Genomic DNA, 14,634 nt, shown 5'->3' with positions numbered 1-14,634 from the left:
CAGAGCTTGGGGAGGCACTCCTCCGTGCGCCCTCAGAGAAAAGTAGTCAATCCCTTCCATCTCCCTCATTTCTGGCTGCACTCTGTGCTCACCCAGCCTGTGACCAAGTGTTTTATCACAGGTGCATGGCCGGTTTGGAGTCTCCAAACCCAGCAGATTCCTGCCACGCCCTCTTGGAAGAGGAAAGAGGGGATCTCCACAGGTCTTCCACTTGTGGGGTCCCTGCTGGAAGAGCAGTGGTCCGACTATGCCTCGGATCATGGTTTAAGGTAAGCCCGAGCTGAGAACTGACTCCTCGGCTCCGTCTCTGGAACGAGTTTACCCGCTCCAACACTGGGGAGCTCTGCCACACTCAGACACCCCTGGTCTTTTTGTGACCCCGTGGGTCCTGAGATTACACTGTCCCCTCAAGTGTTCCACCCCCCCACTTACCCTCTGGAGCGACATCCCTCGGTGGAGCAGACTTCTAAATGTTCTGATTCTGTGCTCTGCTGCTCCACCTCTTGCCAGGAACTGGCCCCTCCACTCATGGTCTATCTTCCTGTAGGTTGCCTTGGATTCACTTCTGTGCATGTCCTATCTTCGAGAAAGTGGTTGATTTTCTGTTCGTGGAATTACTGCTCTTCTGCTCTTCTATCTCCTGTTGAGTTTGCAGGTATTCAGAATGGTGATAACTATCTAGCTGAACTCCTGGGACCTGATGATATTTACATCTCCTACACCTCACGTCTTGCTCCTCCCTCCACACGTAGTGTTTTATTCTCTCCTTTTCCTTAATTCCTGAAGAGAAAATAGGGAGGTGACTGGACCTTGGTTTCTGATTGAAGGAATGGGAGACAGGAGATTTGAAAGAGCAGTGTTCATGCTGACGTGGTGCCCCATGCCCAGTGAGTGAGGGTTTGAAGCCTGGACTTGGGAGTGTTGGTGTTCAGGGAGGATGCTCTCTGAGTTTCCTGCACAGAGTCGCTCGACTGGTGTGCCTCAGCGGACCCACTCCTGCCTTTTGAAGGGCATCTTGAAAGTGGCTTGAAACCCTAGAGTACTTGAGGAATGATCTGCAAGGGGCACCTGGGTGGGCCAGTGTAGACAAGCCCAGGGAATTCCAGAGCTAATGATGAACACGTTGCTGAGGCTGGAGTTTGCTTTTCTGTGAGCAGCATTACGCTGGGGAGGAAAGCAGTCTCTGGGTTTTAGGAGTCACCATGTCAGCAGCTGTGAGCCTGGCAGGGGAGTGAGATCAGAGAGCTGAGAGACTGTGAGCCATGGTGGTTGGCCTTTGCCCTGAGGCACAGGCCAGCTTGCTCCAGGGACAGGACTCTGCTCCCCAGCCAGCCCTCCTGCTGCAGAGGGGATAAGAAGCTTGCTTCCTGTTGGTTCTTCAGCCCTCGTCTCAGCGGAGCACTTGGTGGGAAGCAGCCCACAGACAGCATTCTGGATTCTTGTCCAGTGTGCCCCTTGCTTCCTGAGATGAGACCCCATCTCAGGAGGTGTCCTCTGCTTGGCGTCTGTGAATTCAGCCAGCAGAAGCTCTTCTTCCAGAGCCACCCCTGAGAAATCCTCCACTTTCCTGTGCTGAGTGCAAGAGGCCAGTTTTCATGGAACTGAAATCTCAACTCCTGCCATTAGGTTCCAAGACCACAAGGCACACCAGTCTCCTTGAAGCTCTTGTTCCACATGGGGCCTGATGTGCGAGACGGGGACCAACCCTGGGCAGCCTGCTGCTACTGCAAGTTCCTTCCTGAGAACTGTGCAGCAAAGCTGGTTTGTGATGACGTCCCAGGGAAGAGGGAGAGGTGCACCATTCTGCCCCAGCACTGGAGGATGCCGGACACCAGTTGCAGGTGGTTGGTGCAGGGAGGAGAAATGTCTGTTTCCCAGGACCTTGGTCAGAGGGTGATTTGGACCCTGGGATCCTTCTCTACTCAGGTTTCTCAGGTGAGCACATCAGGCAAGGGGAGGACGTGTATGTGCTCACCTAGAATTGAGGAAGGTGTCTGGTTCCAGGGTTCATGTACAAGTGGATTCCTCTTAGGGCCCATCTTCCTGATGGTCTTTAGGATGCTGTAGGGGGACCCATTGTTGGGGAATCCTGGCTGTGCAAGAGCTCTGGTCACCTTTTCCCCCAGGGCTCTGGACTAGGAAATTGGAGGGAGTCCAATGGTGAAACCATCCAGGTAGGGTTCCATTGCGCCATTGCCAAGATGGCCTGGTGACTGTGATAACTGCTCTGGAAATAGAAGGCAAGAGACAGGGTTGGGATGCTGAAAGGGAGGTGGCGGCAGTGCTTGCTATTCACTATAGGGCCAGGTGGGTCTTCACTAGGACAGTGATTCTCGAGTCAAGTTCAAAAGAAGGTGAGTGATATCATGTGAAGAGTCTTCTAAATGGAAGGGAAAGCATATGCAAAGGCCCTGGGGCAGGAACATACCAGGCATGTCCAGGAGCAACAAGCCCTGTGGCCACAGGAGACAGCTTAGGATGTGACCTCAGGAAGGTGACCATAGGGTGACAGAAGCCATTACAGTGCTGTGGCCCCATGGGACCCTGTCTCACTGGGTCATCTTGGCAACAGTGTTGAGAACAGATGACACAAGGTTGAGGATGGGGAAGGGAGGTCAATGATGAAGCTTTTCTAGGAACTCAGGCAAGAGATGGGCTCCAGTGTGGACCAGAGAGGTGGCCTTGGAAGGAGGGGTTAGTGCTATTCTAGGTACCTATTCTAGATGGAGCTCACAGGGTTTGCCAATGGCTTCGATATTGGGACTAGGAGAAAGGAGGAACTGAGGTAACTCCATGCTCTTGCTCCCTGTGCCAAGTGAGATGAAGGAGGAGGTTTCTGGGGGAAGGAGGTAGTCCGTGTTCCACCTGCTGAGGAAGGTGTCCTTCACAGTGGACCTGCTGATGCTTGTGTCTGGGAGAACTCTGAACTTCTACTCCCTCAGCAACTTTCAAGTACAAGTCTTCCCCACTTTTCTCAAAGTTCATGGTAAGACACTTGGCTTTTTTGAAAGATCTACATTATTATGCAGCTCCGGAAGCAGGAAGAAACCTGGAGAGGATTTCTCTCTTGTGAAAAAAGTCAAAGAGCGGGCATCAGGCTCCACTACAGAGGCCACTACAGAGGCGGTGTGAACCCCAACCAGCTCCTTCCTGGGCACTGCTCTCCACGTCCAGCCACCAGGGCTTTGAATTGTGTCTGTGAGCATCTGCTTTGCTTTATCTCCATTTATTTTGGGCATCCACTGGGATGTTGTGTCCTGAGACCTAAGAAGAGCCAAAGAGAAGAAACTTTTGGTGTCTGAGCATGCTCACTTGCTTTTCTGTAGAAATGAATGGTCATTCCTTTTTCCATTTACACCTCTTCTGCTGTGAAAGGTTTCCTAGGAACACTGTACTTTCAAGTAGCAGGGGAGCCTATACCCCATTCTGCAGGGTTAGCTTTTGTCTCCATGCTGCACAGAACATTCCATGATTTGTGGATTTTAGCACTCAAACACGGCACCTTTGACTACCTTCACCCGTTTCCTCCCACCATCCCCGAATCTGGCAAAAACCCATGTGTTCTCATTATCTATGCATTCAGGATTTTTTTCCATGTGGAGTGTCCCTGAGAGCCTCTGGTGTGTGTCTTTCTGTATCTGAGTCACTTAGCATAAGGCTCCCAAGGTCGATGTTTCCATGTCCAGTTATTGTGAACAATGCCACCGTGAATGTGGGAGTGCAGCTCTCTTTTGGAGGGAGTGTTTTTGTGTTTGCCAAAGAAATACTCAGTAGAGCAATTACTGGGTCATGTGGTAGTTGCATTAATTTTTCATGGAGCCTCCGCAGTGTTTGTCACAGCAGCTGCTCCCATTTCCATTCCCCCAACAGCGTACGGGGTCCCCTTGTCCACACACCCTTGACCCACTGGGTGTCTGTCCCTGGGATGATTGCCATTCCCACAGTTGTGAGGCGATAGCTGATGACAGTTTGACTTCTGTTTCCCTGACAACAATTAGTGATGTTGAACAACTTTCTCTGTTTGGCCACTTGTGTCTGTTGGCCACTTGTATGCCATCTTTGGAAAGTGTCTATTCACATATTCCCCCCAGTTTTTATTCAGTTTTTGCTTGGATTTGAAGGAGTGTTTTGTGTATTTTGGATATTACCCTCTTCTCACACATAGGCTGTGCAGATATTTTTTCTCATTTCTAAATAAATGCAAAAATACATTTATTGAAAGCAAACATTGGAACAGGACATCGATAATGGGGAGGTTATCTTTTAAGGGTTTGATGGTTTCTTTTGTCATGCAGAAATTTCAGTTTGATGTCCTTGCACTTGTTTATTTTTGTAACAAATGTAAAAGACTCTTCACCAAACCAGGATTCAGAAACTTACTACCTGTGTTTTCTTCTTGGAGGTTTGTGGATTCAGTTCTTATGTTCAAGTCATAATTTGTGTAAGAAAGAGACCAGTCACAATCTTCTGCATTTAGTGTCCAGTTCCCCCAGTATCATTCACAGAAGAGACAGTCTTTCTCCATTGTGTATGTTCTGCTGCTGTGTCATAAGTTAACACCATACATGTGTGGGTTAGTTTCTGGATTTTCTTTCTTTCTTTCTTTCTTTCTTTTCCTTTCTTTCTTTTTCTTCATCTTCTTTCTTTCTCTTCTTTCTATCCTTCCTTCCTTCCTTCCTTCCTGTCTTACAGTATATTTGTTGGGAAAATGTTTTTCCTGTCGGAATATATGCACTGTGGACTTCATTGGCGACGTCTTCATACTCTTTGTTAGGACTTTTCTCTGATGACTGTGTTTTTGTAATTGAGTAGCTGAATGTACAGCTTTCAACAGGTTGAACATTGGGGCAGAACTACTTAAGTAGTATTCTATGCTTCGATCAGATTCCAGATTGTGTCTGATTGTCTTCTTTTGTGATGTTCTCAGTTGTGATGATGGCTATCTATATTTCCTTTTAGTGGTAGGTTTATTAAAGTGAATTTAATTTTTCCTGAAAGTGTGGATTGTAAATGATCCCTCTTTTATAATACATATTCATCTAAAACAGCATTTTTTGATGGCTTTATTGAGGGATAACTGACATAAGATAAACCCCACATATTCATATTTGAAATGTACAATTTGTTAAGTTTTGACACATGGGTGTATACATGTAGTTACTTGCAATCCATTGATCTTTCTTGGTAGAGTCTCTATTCAAATCTTCTGCTAGTTTTCTGCTGGGTGTAAGACAGCATGTTTAAAAAATGCATTTATTGGAAGCGAACATTGGAACAGGACATCAATATTATTAATTCCCATTCAGAGTTAATAATTATATCAGAGCTAAGTTGAAATATACCTTTAATATACGAATGAATAAACTTTGCCAAAAGTACTATGATTATCAGTTTCCGAGCTTTCTGTTGTGTTCCGCTGGCCTGTGAGTCTGCTTTTATGCCAGTCCCATACTGTTTTGATGGCAACAGCTTTGTAATCCGGCTTGAAATTGGAGTGTGGTGACTCCAGGTCACTTGGTAGCTTGTTTGCTTGCTTGCCTGTTTGCTTGTCTTTTTGTTTGTTTGTTTTCTTTCTATCGGTGAGATTATTTATTTATTTTTACTAAGTTTCCATTTTATTCTAGATGTTTTTCTTTCACTTTTTTATAATGATCATAGAATGTGTTATTTGTTTCAGGGGTACCGGCTTGAGATCCTTCCATTTTACAAGGCACACAATGCTCACCACGGCACATTCCCTCCCCATGCCCATCACCAGTCACCCCATTCCCCCACCCTCCTCTCCTTCAGAAACCCTCAGTTTGTTTCCTGAGATTAAGTGTCTCTTTTACTTTGACTCCCTCTCCGGTTTCATCTTGCTTCCTTTTTTCCTCTCTTCTCCTATGATCCTCTGTCTTGTTTCTTAAATTCCACTTATCAGTGAGATCATATGATAATTGCCCTTCTCTGATGGACTTATTTTGTTTAGCATAATACCCTCTCGTTCCACCCATGTCATTGCAAGTGGCAAGATTTCATTTTTGAGGGTTGCATAATATTCAGTGGTATATTTATCCATACAGATCCACTCATCTGTCGATGGATGTCTGGGCTCTTTGCATACTCTGGCTCTTGTGGGCATGGCTGCTATAGACATTGGGGTGCAGGTGACCCTTCAGATCACTCCATGTGTATCTTTGGGGTAAATACCCAGTAGTGCAGTTGCAGGGTTTGTAGGGTAGCTCTATTTTCAACTTCTTGAGAAACCTCCACACTGTTTTCCAGTGACTTCACCAGTTTGCACTCCCACCAACAGTGTAAAAGGGTTCCACTTTCTCCCTATCCTTGCCAACACCTGTCATTTCCTGACTTGTTCATTTTAGCCATTCTGACTGGTGTGAGTTGGTCTCATTATGGTTTTGATTTGTATTTCCCTAATGTTGAGGGATGTTGAGCACTTTTTTATGTGTTGAGGGCAAGGGTGGGGGCCTAGGGCCATGACAGGCCCGATCTCCTGGCACTGAGGTGAGCTCCCAGGAAGTCTGAGTTGAGGGTGGGGGTCAGGCTGAGTGTCAACCTTCGACTTTGTGTCCGGGAGCCTCTGAAAGTGTGAGTGGTTTCAGGGTGGCTTGAAGTTTTCTCCCACTTTTTAAAAGATTTTTGTTTTTTATTTATTTATCAGAGAGAAAGAGGGGGAGAGAGCAAGCACAGGCAGACAGAATGGCAGGCAGAGTCAGAGGGAGGAGCAGGTTCCCCGCCGAGCAAGGAGCCCATGTGGGACTCAATCCCAGGACGCTGGGATTATGACCTGAGCCGAAGGCAGCTGCTCAACCAACTGAGCCACCCAGGCGTCCCCACTTTTTGCACAGCTCCAAATGGCGTGGTTTTCCTGGGTGGCAGGCAGAGTTCTGGGGTGTGGCTCAGAGGTCTCCAGCTTGAGCACTTTGGGGCCAGGCCTCGGGTGATGGAAGCCTGAAAACCCAACCTAGGGTTAGGGCCTGGGGGCATGAAAGACCCGATCTGCCGGCACTTGGGTGGGCTCCCCAGGGGGCTGAGTAGAAGCCACAGGTGTCCATTGGTCTGAGATGATTCGGGCTTGGCATGGGCCTGGCTTTTAGAGCGCTTTCTCTCGGGGTTGGGACAGCAACCACTCGGGACCATGTGGCAGGCCCAGGCAGCTCCCCTTAAGGCCCCTGCCGCTGGACCGAGTTCGCCGAGTGTTTCCATCCAATTATCATGAGCTTGATTTGTTACTTAAGAAATTAAAAAAGCAAAAGAAGAAAAAAAAGAAAGAGACAAAGCAAGAAACAGACTCCTAACTGTAGAGAACTGATGGTTATCAGAGAGGTAGTGGATGGGGGATGGGTGGAATAAGTGATGGGGATTAAGGAGTGCACCTGCTGTGATGAGCACCAGGTGCTGTTTGGAAGTGTTGAATCACTATATGGTACAACTCCAACTAATGAAACACTGTGTTAACTACACTGGAATTTTTTTAAAAAGATTAAAAAATTAAAAATGGAAAATAAGTTTGTTCTCTAAAAAGGATGCAGAAAAACAGGGAAAAGGGAATAAAGAATAGATGAGAAAATGGAAAAAGACAGCAGTAGGGTAGATTAAACCTCAAACATAATAATAATCATATTTAAAATAGTCTAGAAAATAGGGGCACCTGGGTGGTTCAGTTATGAAGCATTTGCTCTCAGCTCGGGTCACGATCCCAGGGTCCAGGGATGGTGCCCTGCATTGGGCTCCCTGCTCAGCGGGAAGCCTGCTTCTCCCTCTCCCACTCCCCTTGCTTGTGTTCCCTCTCTCACTGTCTCGCACTGTCAATAAAATCTTTAAAAAAAATAGCATATAAAGTAGATGAAGGATATAGGGGATTCTTCTGTACTATTCTGTGCTTCCTTTGCAACTTTTTATAAGTCTTAAAGTATTTGAAAATAAGATGTTTTTAGAAGTTTAAAAAAGTTAATTTAAATACTCAGTTAAAAGGTAGAGGTTGTCAGTTTGACTAAAAAGCAACTGAATGAAACAAAAATACAGTATACTCATTGTCTTTTTGCTTTGAACATTGCTCCAGACAAAGCAGAAGCCAGAATGATAATTCACACAGACAATTGGATTTTTCTTCCTTTATTTTATTTTATTTAGATTTTATTTATTTATTTGACAGAGAGAGATCACAGGTAGGCAGAGAGACAGGCAGAGAGAGAGAGAGGAGGAAGCAGGCTTCCCGAGGAGTAGAGAGCACGACGCAGGGCTCGATCCCAGGTGCCCCAACAATTGGATTTTTCTGCTTCAATTGTTAAGAATTCTTTCAGGGGCACCTGGGTGGCTCAGTGGATTAAAGCCTCTGCCTTCAACTCAGGTCATGATCTCAGGGTCCTGGGATCAAGCCCCGCAATGGGCTCTCTGCTCAGCAGGGAGCCTGCTTCTTTCTCTCTCTGTGCCTGCCTCTCTGCCTATTTGTGATCTCTCTCTGTCAAATAAATTAACAAAATCCTTTTTTAAAAAAGAAAAAAGAAATCACTATCATACAAACATCTCAGTCTAGGGGCACCTGGGTGGCTCAGTCAATAAGGGTCTGCCTTTAGCTCAGGTCATGATCCCAGAGTCCTGAGACCGAGCCCCGCACCAGGTTCCCTGCTCCTCAGGAGGCGTGCTTCTCCCTCTCCCACTCCCCCTGCTTGTGTTCCCTCTCTTACTGTGTCTCTCTCTGTCAAATAAATAAATAAAACCTAAAAAACAACAACAACAACAACAAAAGAGATCTGGGTCTAGTAATCAATTGAAAAAATTTTTAATTCTAGTGTAGTTAATGCACAGTGTTATATTAGTTTCAGGTGTACAATGGAGTGATTCAACAACTCTATATTAGGTGCTCATTATGATAAATGTACTCTTAATCCCTCTCACCTGTCTCACCATTCCCCCCCACCCTCCATCTCCCCTCTGGTAACCACCGGTTTGTTCTCTACAGTTAAGAGTCTTTTTGGTTTTTCTGAAAATAAATAAATTGAAAAAAAAAAAAAAAGAGTCTTTTTGGTTTGCCTTTTTTTTTCTTTTTTTTTTTTTTAAAGATTTTATTTATTTATTCGACAAAGAGAGATCACAAGTAGGCAGAGAGGCAGAGAGGAAGAAGCAGGCTCCTTGCTGAGCACAGAGCCCAATGCGGGACTCGATCCCAGGACCCTGAGATCATGACCTGAGCCGAAGGCAGCGGCTTAACCCACTGAGCCACCCAGGCGCCCTGTTTTTTTTTCTTAAGTTCCACACAGGTGTGACATTGTATTTATCTTTCTCTGACTGATTTACCATTCTAGGAATAAAATTTAACATATATAGTAACAACACGGATAAAATTTTGAAACAATTGAGCGATGTATCATATTCTGCTAATTATAAATGTACTCTAACATCTCTGAAATCAAGATACATCTTCTAATTTAATTGGTAATGTTTTCTTTTTTAGTGGTAAATAAAATAATAGTGCAATATTATTTTCTTAAGTTTGATAAAATATAGTAAAAGAAGACTTTAATAAGTGGCCAAACATCCCATGTTCAACTGTAAGAAAATTCACTCTTGTAAAATGACAGTTCTTCCCCCAAATCATTTATCAATTTCATGTAGTTGCCATCAAAATAATCTCAACTTGTCCTCTTTTCAGTAGAACAAAATGATTCTAACCTCTTTCTAGAAGAGAAATGTCATGATAATACCATTTGAGGAAAGTGTATTCTGGTATATGTTTTGAATTACAATTTGGCAATGTTCACCCGAATTTACAACCAATTGTTACTACTTGGAATTTATCTTTGAGGAACACCTCAAGACATTTTTAGGAAAATGTATATTGTAGCATTATTTAAAACAGAAAAAATTATAGGGCAGATGGGTGGCTCTGTAGGTTGACTGATCCAGTTCCACATTGAGCTCCTTGCTCAGTGGGGAGTCTGCTTCTCCACCTGGCCCTACCCCCCTCATACTCTCTCTCTCTCTCTCTGTGTCTCTCTCAAATAAATAAACAAAATCTTCTAAAATTTTGAAAAAACAATATTTAAATAGAAAAAATTAGATATATAATATATAAAATATATAAAACTCCATCAAACAAAGGACTGGTTAAAAAAGTGGTAGCAGGAGTGTTTGCAAACACTATTAACTAGGTTAAAAAAAACACTATTTTTTTTTAACCTAGGTAGTAGTTACACTGCATGAGAATTATTTTTTAAAGTTTTATTTATTTAAGCAACCTCTACACCTAATGTGGAGCTCAAACTCACAACCTTGAGATCAAGAGTCACACGCTCCCCCAACTGAGCCAACCAAGTGCTCCTCACTGATTAGTTATTTATTAAGTTATAGTTTTGTTCTATGTACTTTCTGTATGTATAATATATTTTACAATGAGGGCACTTGGCTCAGTGGGTTGGACCGCTGCCTTCGGCTCGGGTTGTGATCTCAGGGTCCTGGGATCAAGTCCCATGTCAGGCTCTCTGCCCAGCAGGGAACCTGCTTCTTCCTCTCTCTCTGCCTGTCTCTCTGCCTATTTGTGATTTTTCTTTCTGTGTGTCAAATAAATAAATAAAATCTTTAAAACACATATATGTATATATTTCACAATGAAGGTAACTAAAATTAATAACATCCATGTTTAGGAATACTATGAAATACTATATAATCAATAAAAGAATTGGGTAAATCTATGAGTAAGGTTGTGACGAGATGTACTTACATATCACTCAGATTCAGCCTTGTGCTTTCATGTATTTGTAGTACATACATTTTCACCACTGAATAATATTTCACTATGTGAATATACTATATTTATTATTGTAACAACAGATAATTTGGTTGTTTCCTGTTTGGGGCAATTACAAATAATAATCTATAAGCAGTCATAGGGATCTCTCCAATTATATATTATATATACATATATATACATACATACATATATATTATATACATCATCTGATGCACATGTACACATTTTGCTCTTGAAACTAGTTTCTAGTTTCTAGAAACTAGAAAGAATTACTAACTGGCAGAAGTTTCTAGTTTCTAGAAACTAGAAAGAATTACTAACTGGCAGAGTATGCAAATGACCTGCTATACAAGGTAGTGCCAAATTTGTTTTCCAACGGGAGTAACCCCATTGATTTCATAGCAGCAATGTACAGAAGATTATGTTGCTCACAACCTCTCCAACATCTGATATTTCAATTAAACAGTGTAAGATGGTATCTACTTGTGGTTTTGATGTGCATTTCACTCACTGTTGATGGATTGAACAACTATTCATAATTTTATTGGACATATGTGTTTCCTTTTCTGAGCAATATACCTTTCTAACTATTGTTCATTTGTCTCCTGGGTGGTTTGTCCTTTTAAAAAATTGTGTAATGGGGGTGCCTGGGTGGCTCAGTGGGTTAAAGCCTGTGCCTTCAGTTCAGGTCATGATCCCAGAGTCCTGGGATCAAGCCCTGCATCCGGCTCTCTGCTCAGCAAGGAGCCTGCTTCCTGCCTCTCTCTCTGCCTGTCAAATAAATAAATAAACAAATCTTTTTAAAAAATTGTGTAAATTCTTTATATATTCTTTTTTTTTAAGATTTTATTTATTTATCAGAGAGAGAGGGGTAGAGAGCGAGCATAGGTAGACAGAATGGCAGGCAGAGGCAGAGGGAGAAGCAGGCTCCCCGCCGAGCAAGGAGCCCGATGTGGGACTCGATCCCAGGACGCTGGGATCATGACCCGAGCCGAAGGCAGCTGCTTAACCAACTGAGCCACCCAGGCGTCCCTATATATTCTTTTTTAAAAAGATTTTACAAATAAGTAAAATTTGTAAAGTAAAATAAGTAAATTTGACAGAGATCACAAGTAGGCAGAGAGGCAGGTAGAGAGGTGGGGGGGAAGAAGGCTCCCCCCACAGAGCAGAGAGCCTGATGCGGGGCTTGATCCCAGGACCCTGAGATCATGACCTGAGCCGAAGGCAGAGGCTCGACCCACTGAGCCACCCAGTTGCCCCATATTTTTAGAACATTTATATTTTAAAATATAAAGATAGGAGGTATAAAGGTCAATAGCTACAGATTTCTGAGAAGACTCTGAAATGGACTTAGTTTTTCTGGACTTCTGAGGAAGTTCCCATTTATTTATTTTGTCTAAATTCATCTTGGGCTTTCGTTTTCCAAGAGGAACACACATCACCAACACTTACTCTGATTTATACTCTGGTTTACACCACTACTCTGGTTTCACTTTTACACTTACTCTGGTTGCAGTTAGCATCACATGTTAGCTCCGAAAAGGAAAAGCCAGAAAGGAGGGGGCCAGCCACAGACTGGTCATATTTGGGTTCAGAATGGAAGTGGGACAATGAGAAAGGGAGAATGTTTAATCGGGGGAATAAGAAGGGAAAGGCAGGGGAAAGTGGCAGTAAGTTAAAGAGGACACATATGCACACGCAAAAAGGAATTTCCTACATAATTAAATGAATTCATATTCAGAAAGGAAAGGAAGAAACCTGAATATGAACACAAGAAAAGATATGAAAATAAAAATTTTCATACAGCCCCATGCACCAACCCTCTAGTCAGTCTGCTAGCCCAGGGCAACAACTTTTTGTTGAAAGCCATGTATTCAAGATGGGCAGAAGGAACGAAGGGCAGTGACCTACCAACTGTATATACTGGAAAGAACAAATCAGGCATCTACAATTCAGAGAGTGCTTCTCTTTCCCTAGATTCTAAATTAATACCCCCCTTCCTGCCTCCCCATCTCTCATCCCTGCCCCTGTGAACATTGCAATCATTGTGGATTCTGCTCCCTGACCTGGGTCAGCTTCCATAATCCAAACTATCCATTCCTTTGTTACCAGCTGTTTCACACAATTGTCCTTCACCTGCCAGGAGCTTGGCACTTTGGCAAACACTGCACAGCAAAATCGTTCCACCTTGACTGCACAGACATATCCATGGAGGGCCCCTTGATCATGCACTTCAAGGAATTTGACAGAGTATTTTATCTCATGCCTCTGTGTGCAGAAATGATGGACAGGTAGCTTCCTAATACAGTAACCAATAGAATTACTCAAGGCGACAAGATCTATTTCCTCCTTTTCACATCCAATGACTTAATTAGTCTCATCATGCACACCAAAAAATATATACCCTCCTTCAGTATTTGCAAGTGCAGAAACACAACTGGGGAGACTCTCATTAAAGCACCGGGACATGTCTGTTGAGAACAATGTAAATTCAACATGGAGGGACTTCATAAAGTTGAGCTTTTCTAGGAACTGAAGGTGAGTTCTAGCAAATAAAGCAGCAGCTGAGGCCCTTATGTTACCATCATTTTGTACACCAACCTGAACTTTCTGTGGACTTAACAATTTGGAATCATGAGTATTCACAAAAGTCTTGAGTTCTCCCTTCGAGGAATGCCAGTGCTTCCTGAGAACGCATGACATCAGCTGATGTTCTGTATCTATGGTACAAATTGGAGGACAAGGTAGCCGGTCATACACCAGAAGCCTCAGCATTCCATGACTTCACAAAAGCCAGAAAGAGGTCTCCTTGCTGCATCTCATCTAAAGAGCCTTTAAAAATGGAAGGCATTTTCAGTCCTACTCCATGAATTTCATAATTGTAGGGTTTTTTTTTTAAAGATTTTATTTATTTATTTCACAGACAGAAATCACAAGTAGGCAGAGAGGCAGGCAGAGAGAGAAGGAAGCAGGCTCCCTGCAGAGCAGAGAGCCCGATTCGGGGCTCGATCCCAGGACCCTGGGATCATGACCTGAGCTGAAGGCAGAAGCTTTAACCCACTGAGCCATCCAGGTGCCCCCATAGTTGTAGTTTTTGTTCTCAATCTCAGCCTTGACTACTCCACAACTAGCATTAAGCAGAGCACATATTGCATTCATGATGATTGATGATTTTATTCCGTCTCTTTTGCTATTGAGGCTTCTATTTCTTTCCTTTGCTAATTCCCAACGATGATTTTTCCTGCATTTAAGACACATTCGGCAAAGTTTGTTTCCACATCCACCCTGGCACTCATCTTCTCAGCACTTGTCCTAGTTCTGCCCTGAAAGTTTCTCCTAAAATATCAAGAAGATAGGATCATTAGAATGGGACAAGAATAGGGGAAGTGGGGAAACTGACAGCTTGAGGCCACTTTTCTGAAGTTGGTCACTTCCTTTATGCCCAGAGTTTGAAGCAGGCTCATGCATGAAATAAGTGTGGAGGATGGGGGGAGGATCTAAGTCTGCTGGAAGCCCACTACCACCAGAGAAATGATCAAGCTGGGTGGCTCAGTTGGTTAAGCGGCTGCCTTCGGCTCAGGTCATGATCCCAGCGTCCTGGGATCGAGTCCCACATCGGGCTCCTTGCTCAGCAGGGAGCCTGCTTCTCCCTCTGCCTCTAGCCTGCCACTCTGCCTGTGCTTGCACTCTGTATCTCTCTCTCTCTAACAAATAAATAAAATCTTTAAAAAAAAAAAAAAAAAAGAGGCTATTTTTGTGTTGTCATTTTAGAAACCGTTTGTGCCAAGATCTCTGAGAGGCAGCGTCTCCGAAATCACCTGCAGAAAACAAGAAATTACAGATACCTGAAGACTGGAGCTGGAATGCAAATGGAAAGTTTTCAC

The 14,634-nt window shown here is 43.7% G+C and overlaps 1 protein-coding gene across 1 annotated transcript; it reads right to left on the bottom strand.

The window, feature by feature from the left end:
* Positions 1–2,135: 2,135 nt before the first annotated feature.
* Positions 2,136–14,052, bottom strand: SLFN5 (schlafen family member 5). Its single transcript, XM_044250244.1, is given in 5 exon segments — positions 2,136–2,227; positions 12,817–13,221; positions 13,397–13,582; positions 13,828–13,918; positions 13,921–14,052. Coding segments are annotated over 5 exon segments (900 nt in total). The 5' UTR covers positions 14,047–14,052.
* Between the last annotated feature and the right edge of the window lie 582 nt (positions 14,053–14,634).

The sequence above is a fragment of the Neovison vison genome, chromosome 5 (genome assembly GCF_020171115.1).
Source record: "Neovison vison isolate M4711 chromosome 5, ASM_NN_V1, whole genome shotgun sequence".
NCBI lineage: Eukaryota > Metazoa > Chordata > Mammalia > Carnivora > Mustelidae > Neogale > Neogale vison.
This window is presented reverse-complemented; position numbering and strand designations above follow the sequence as displayed.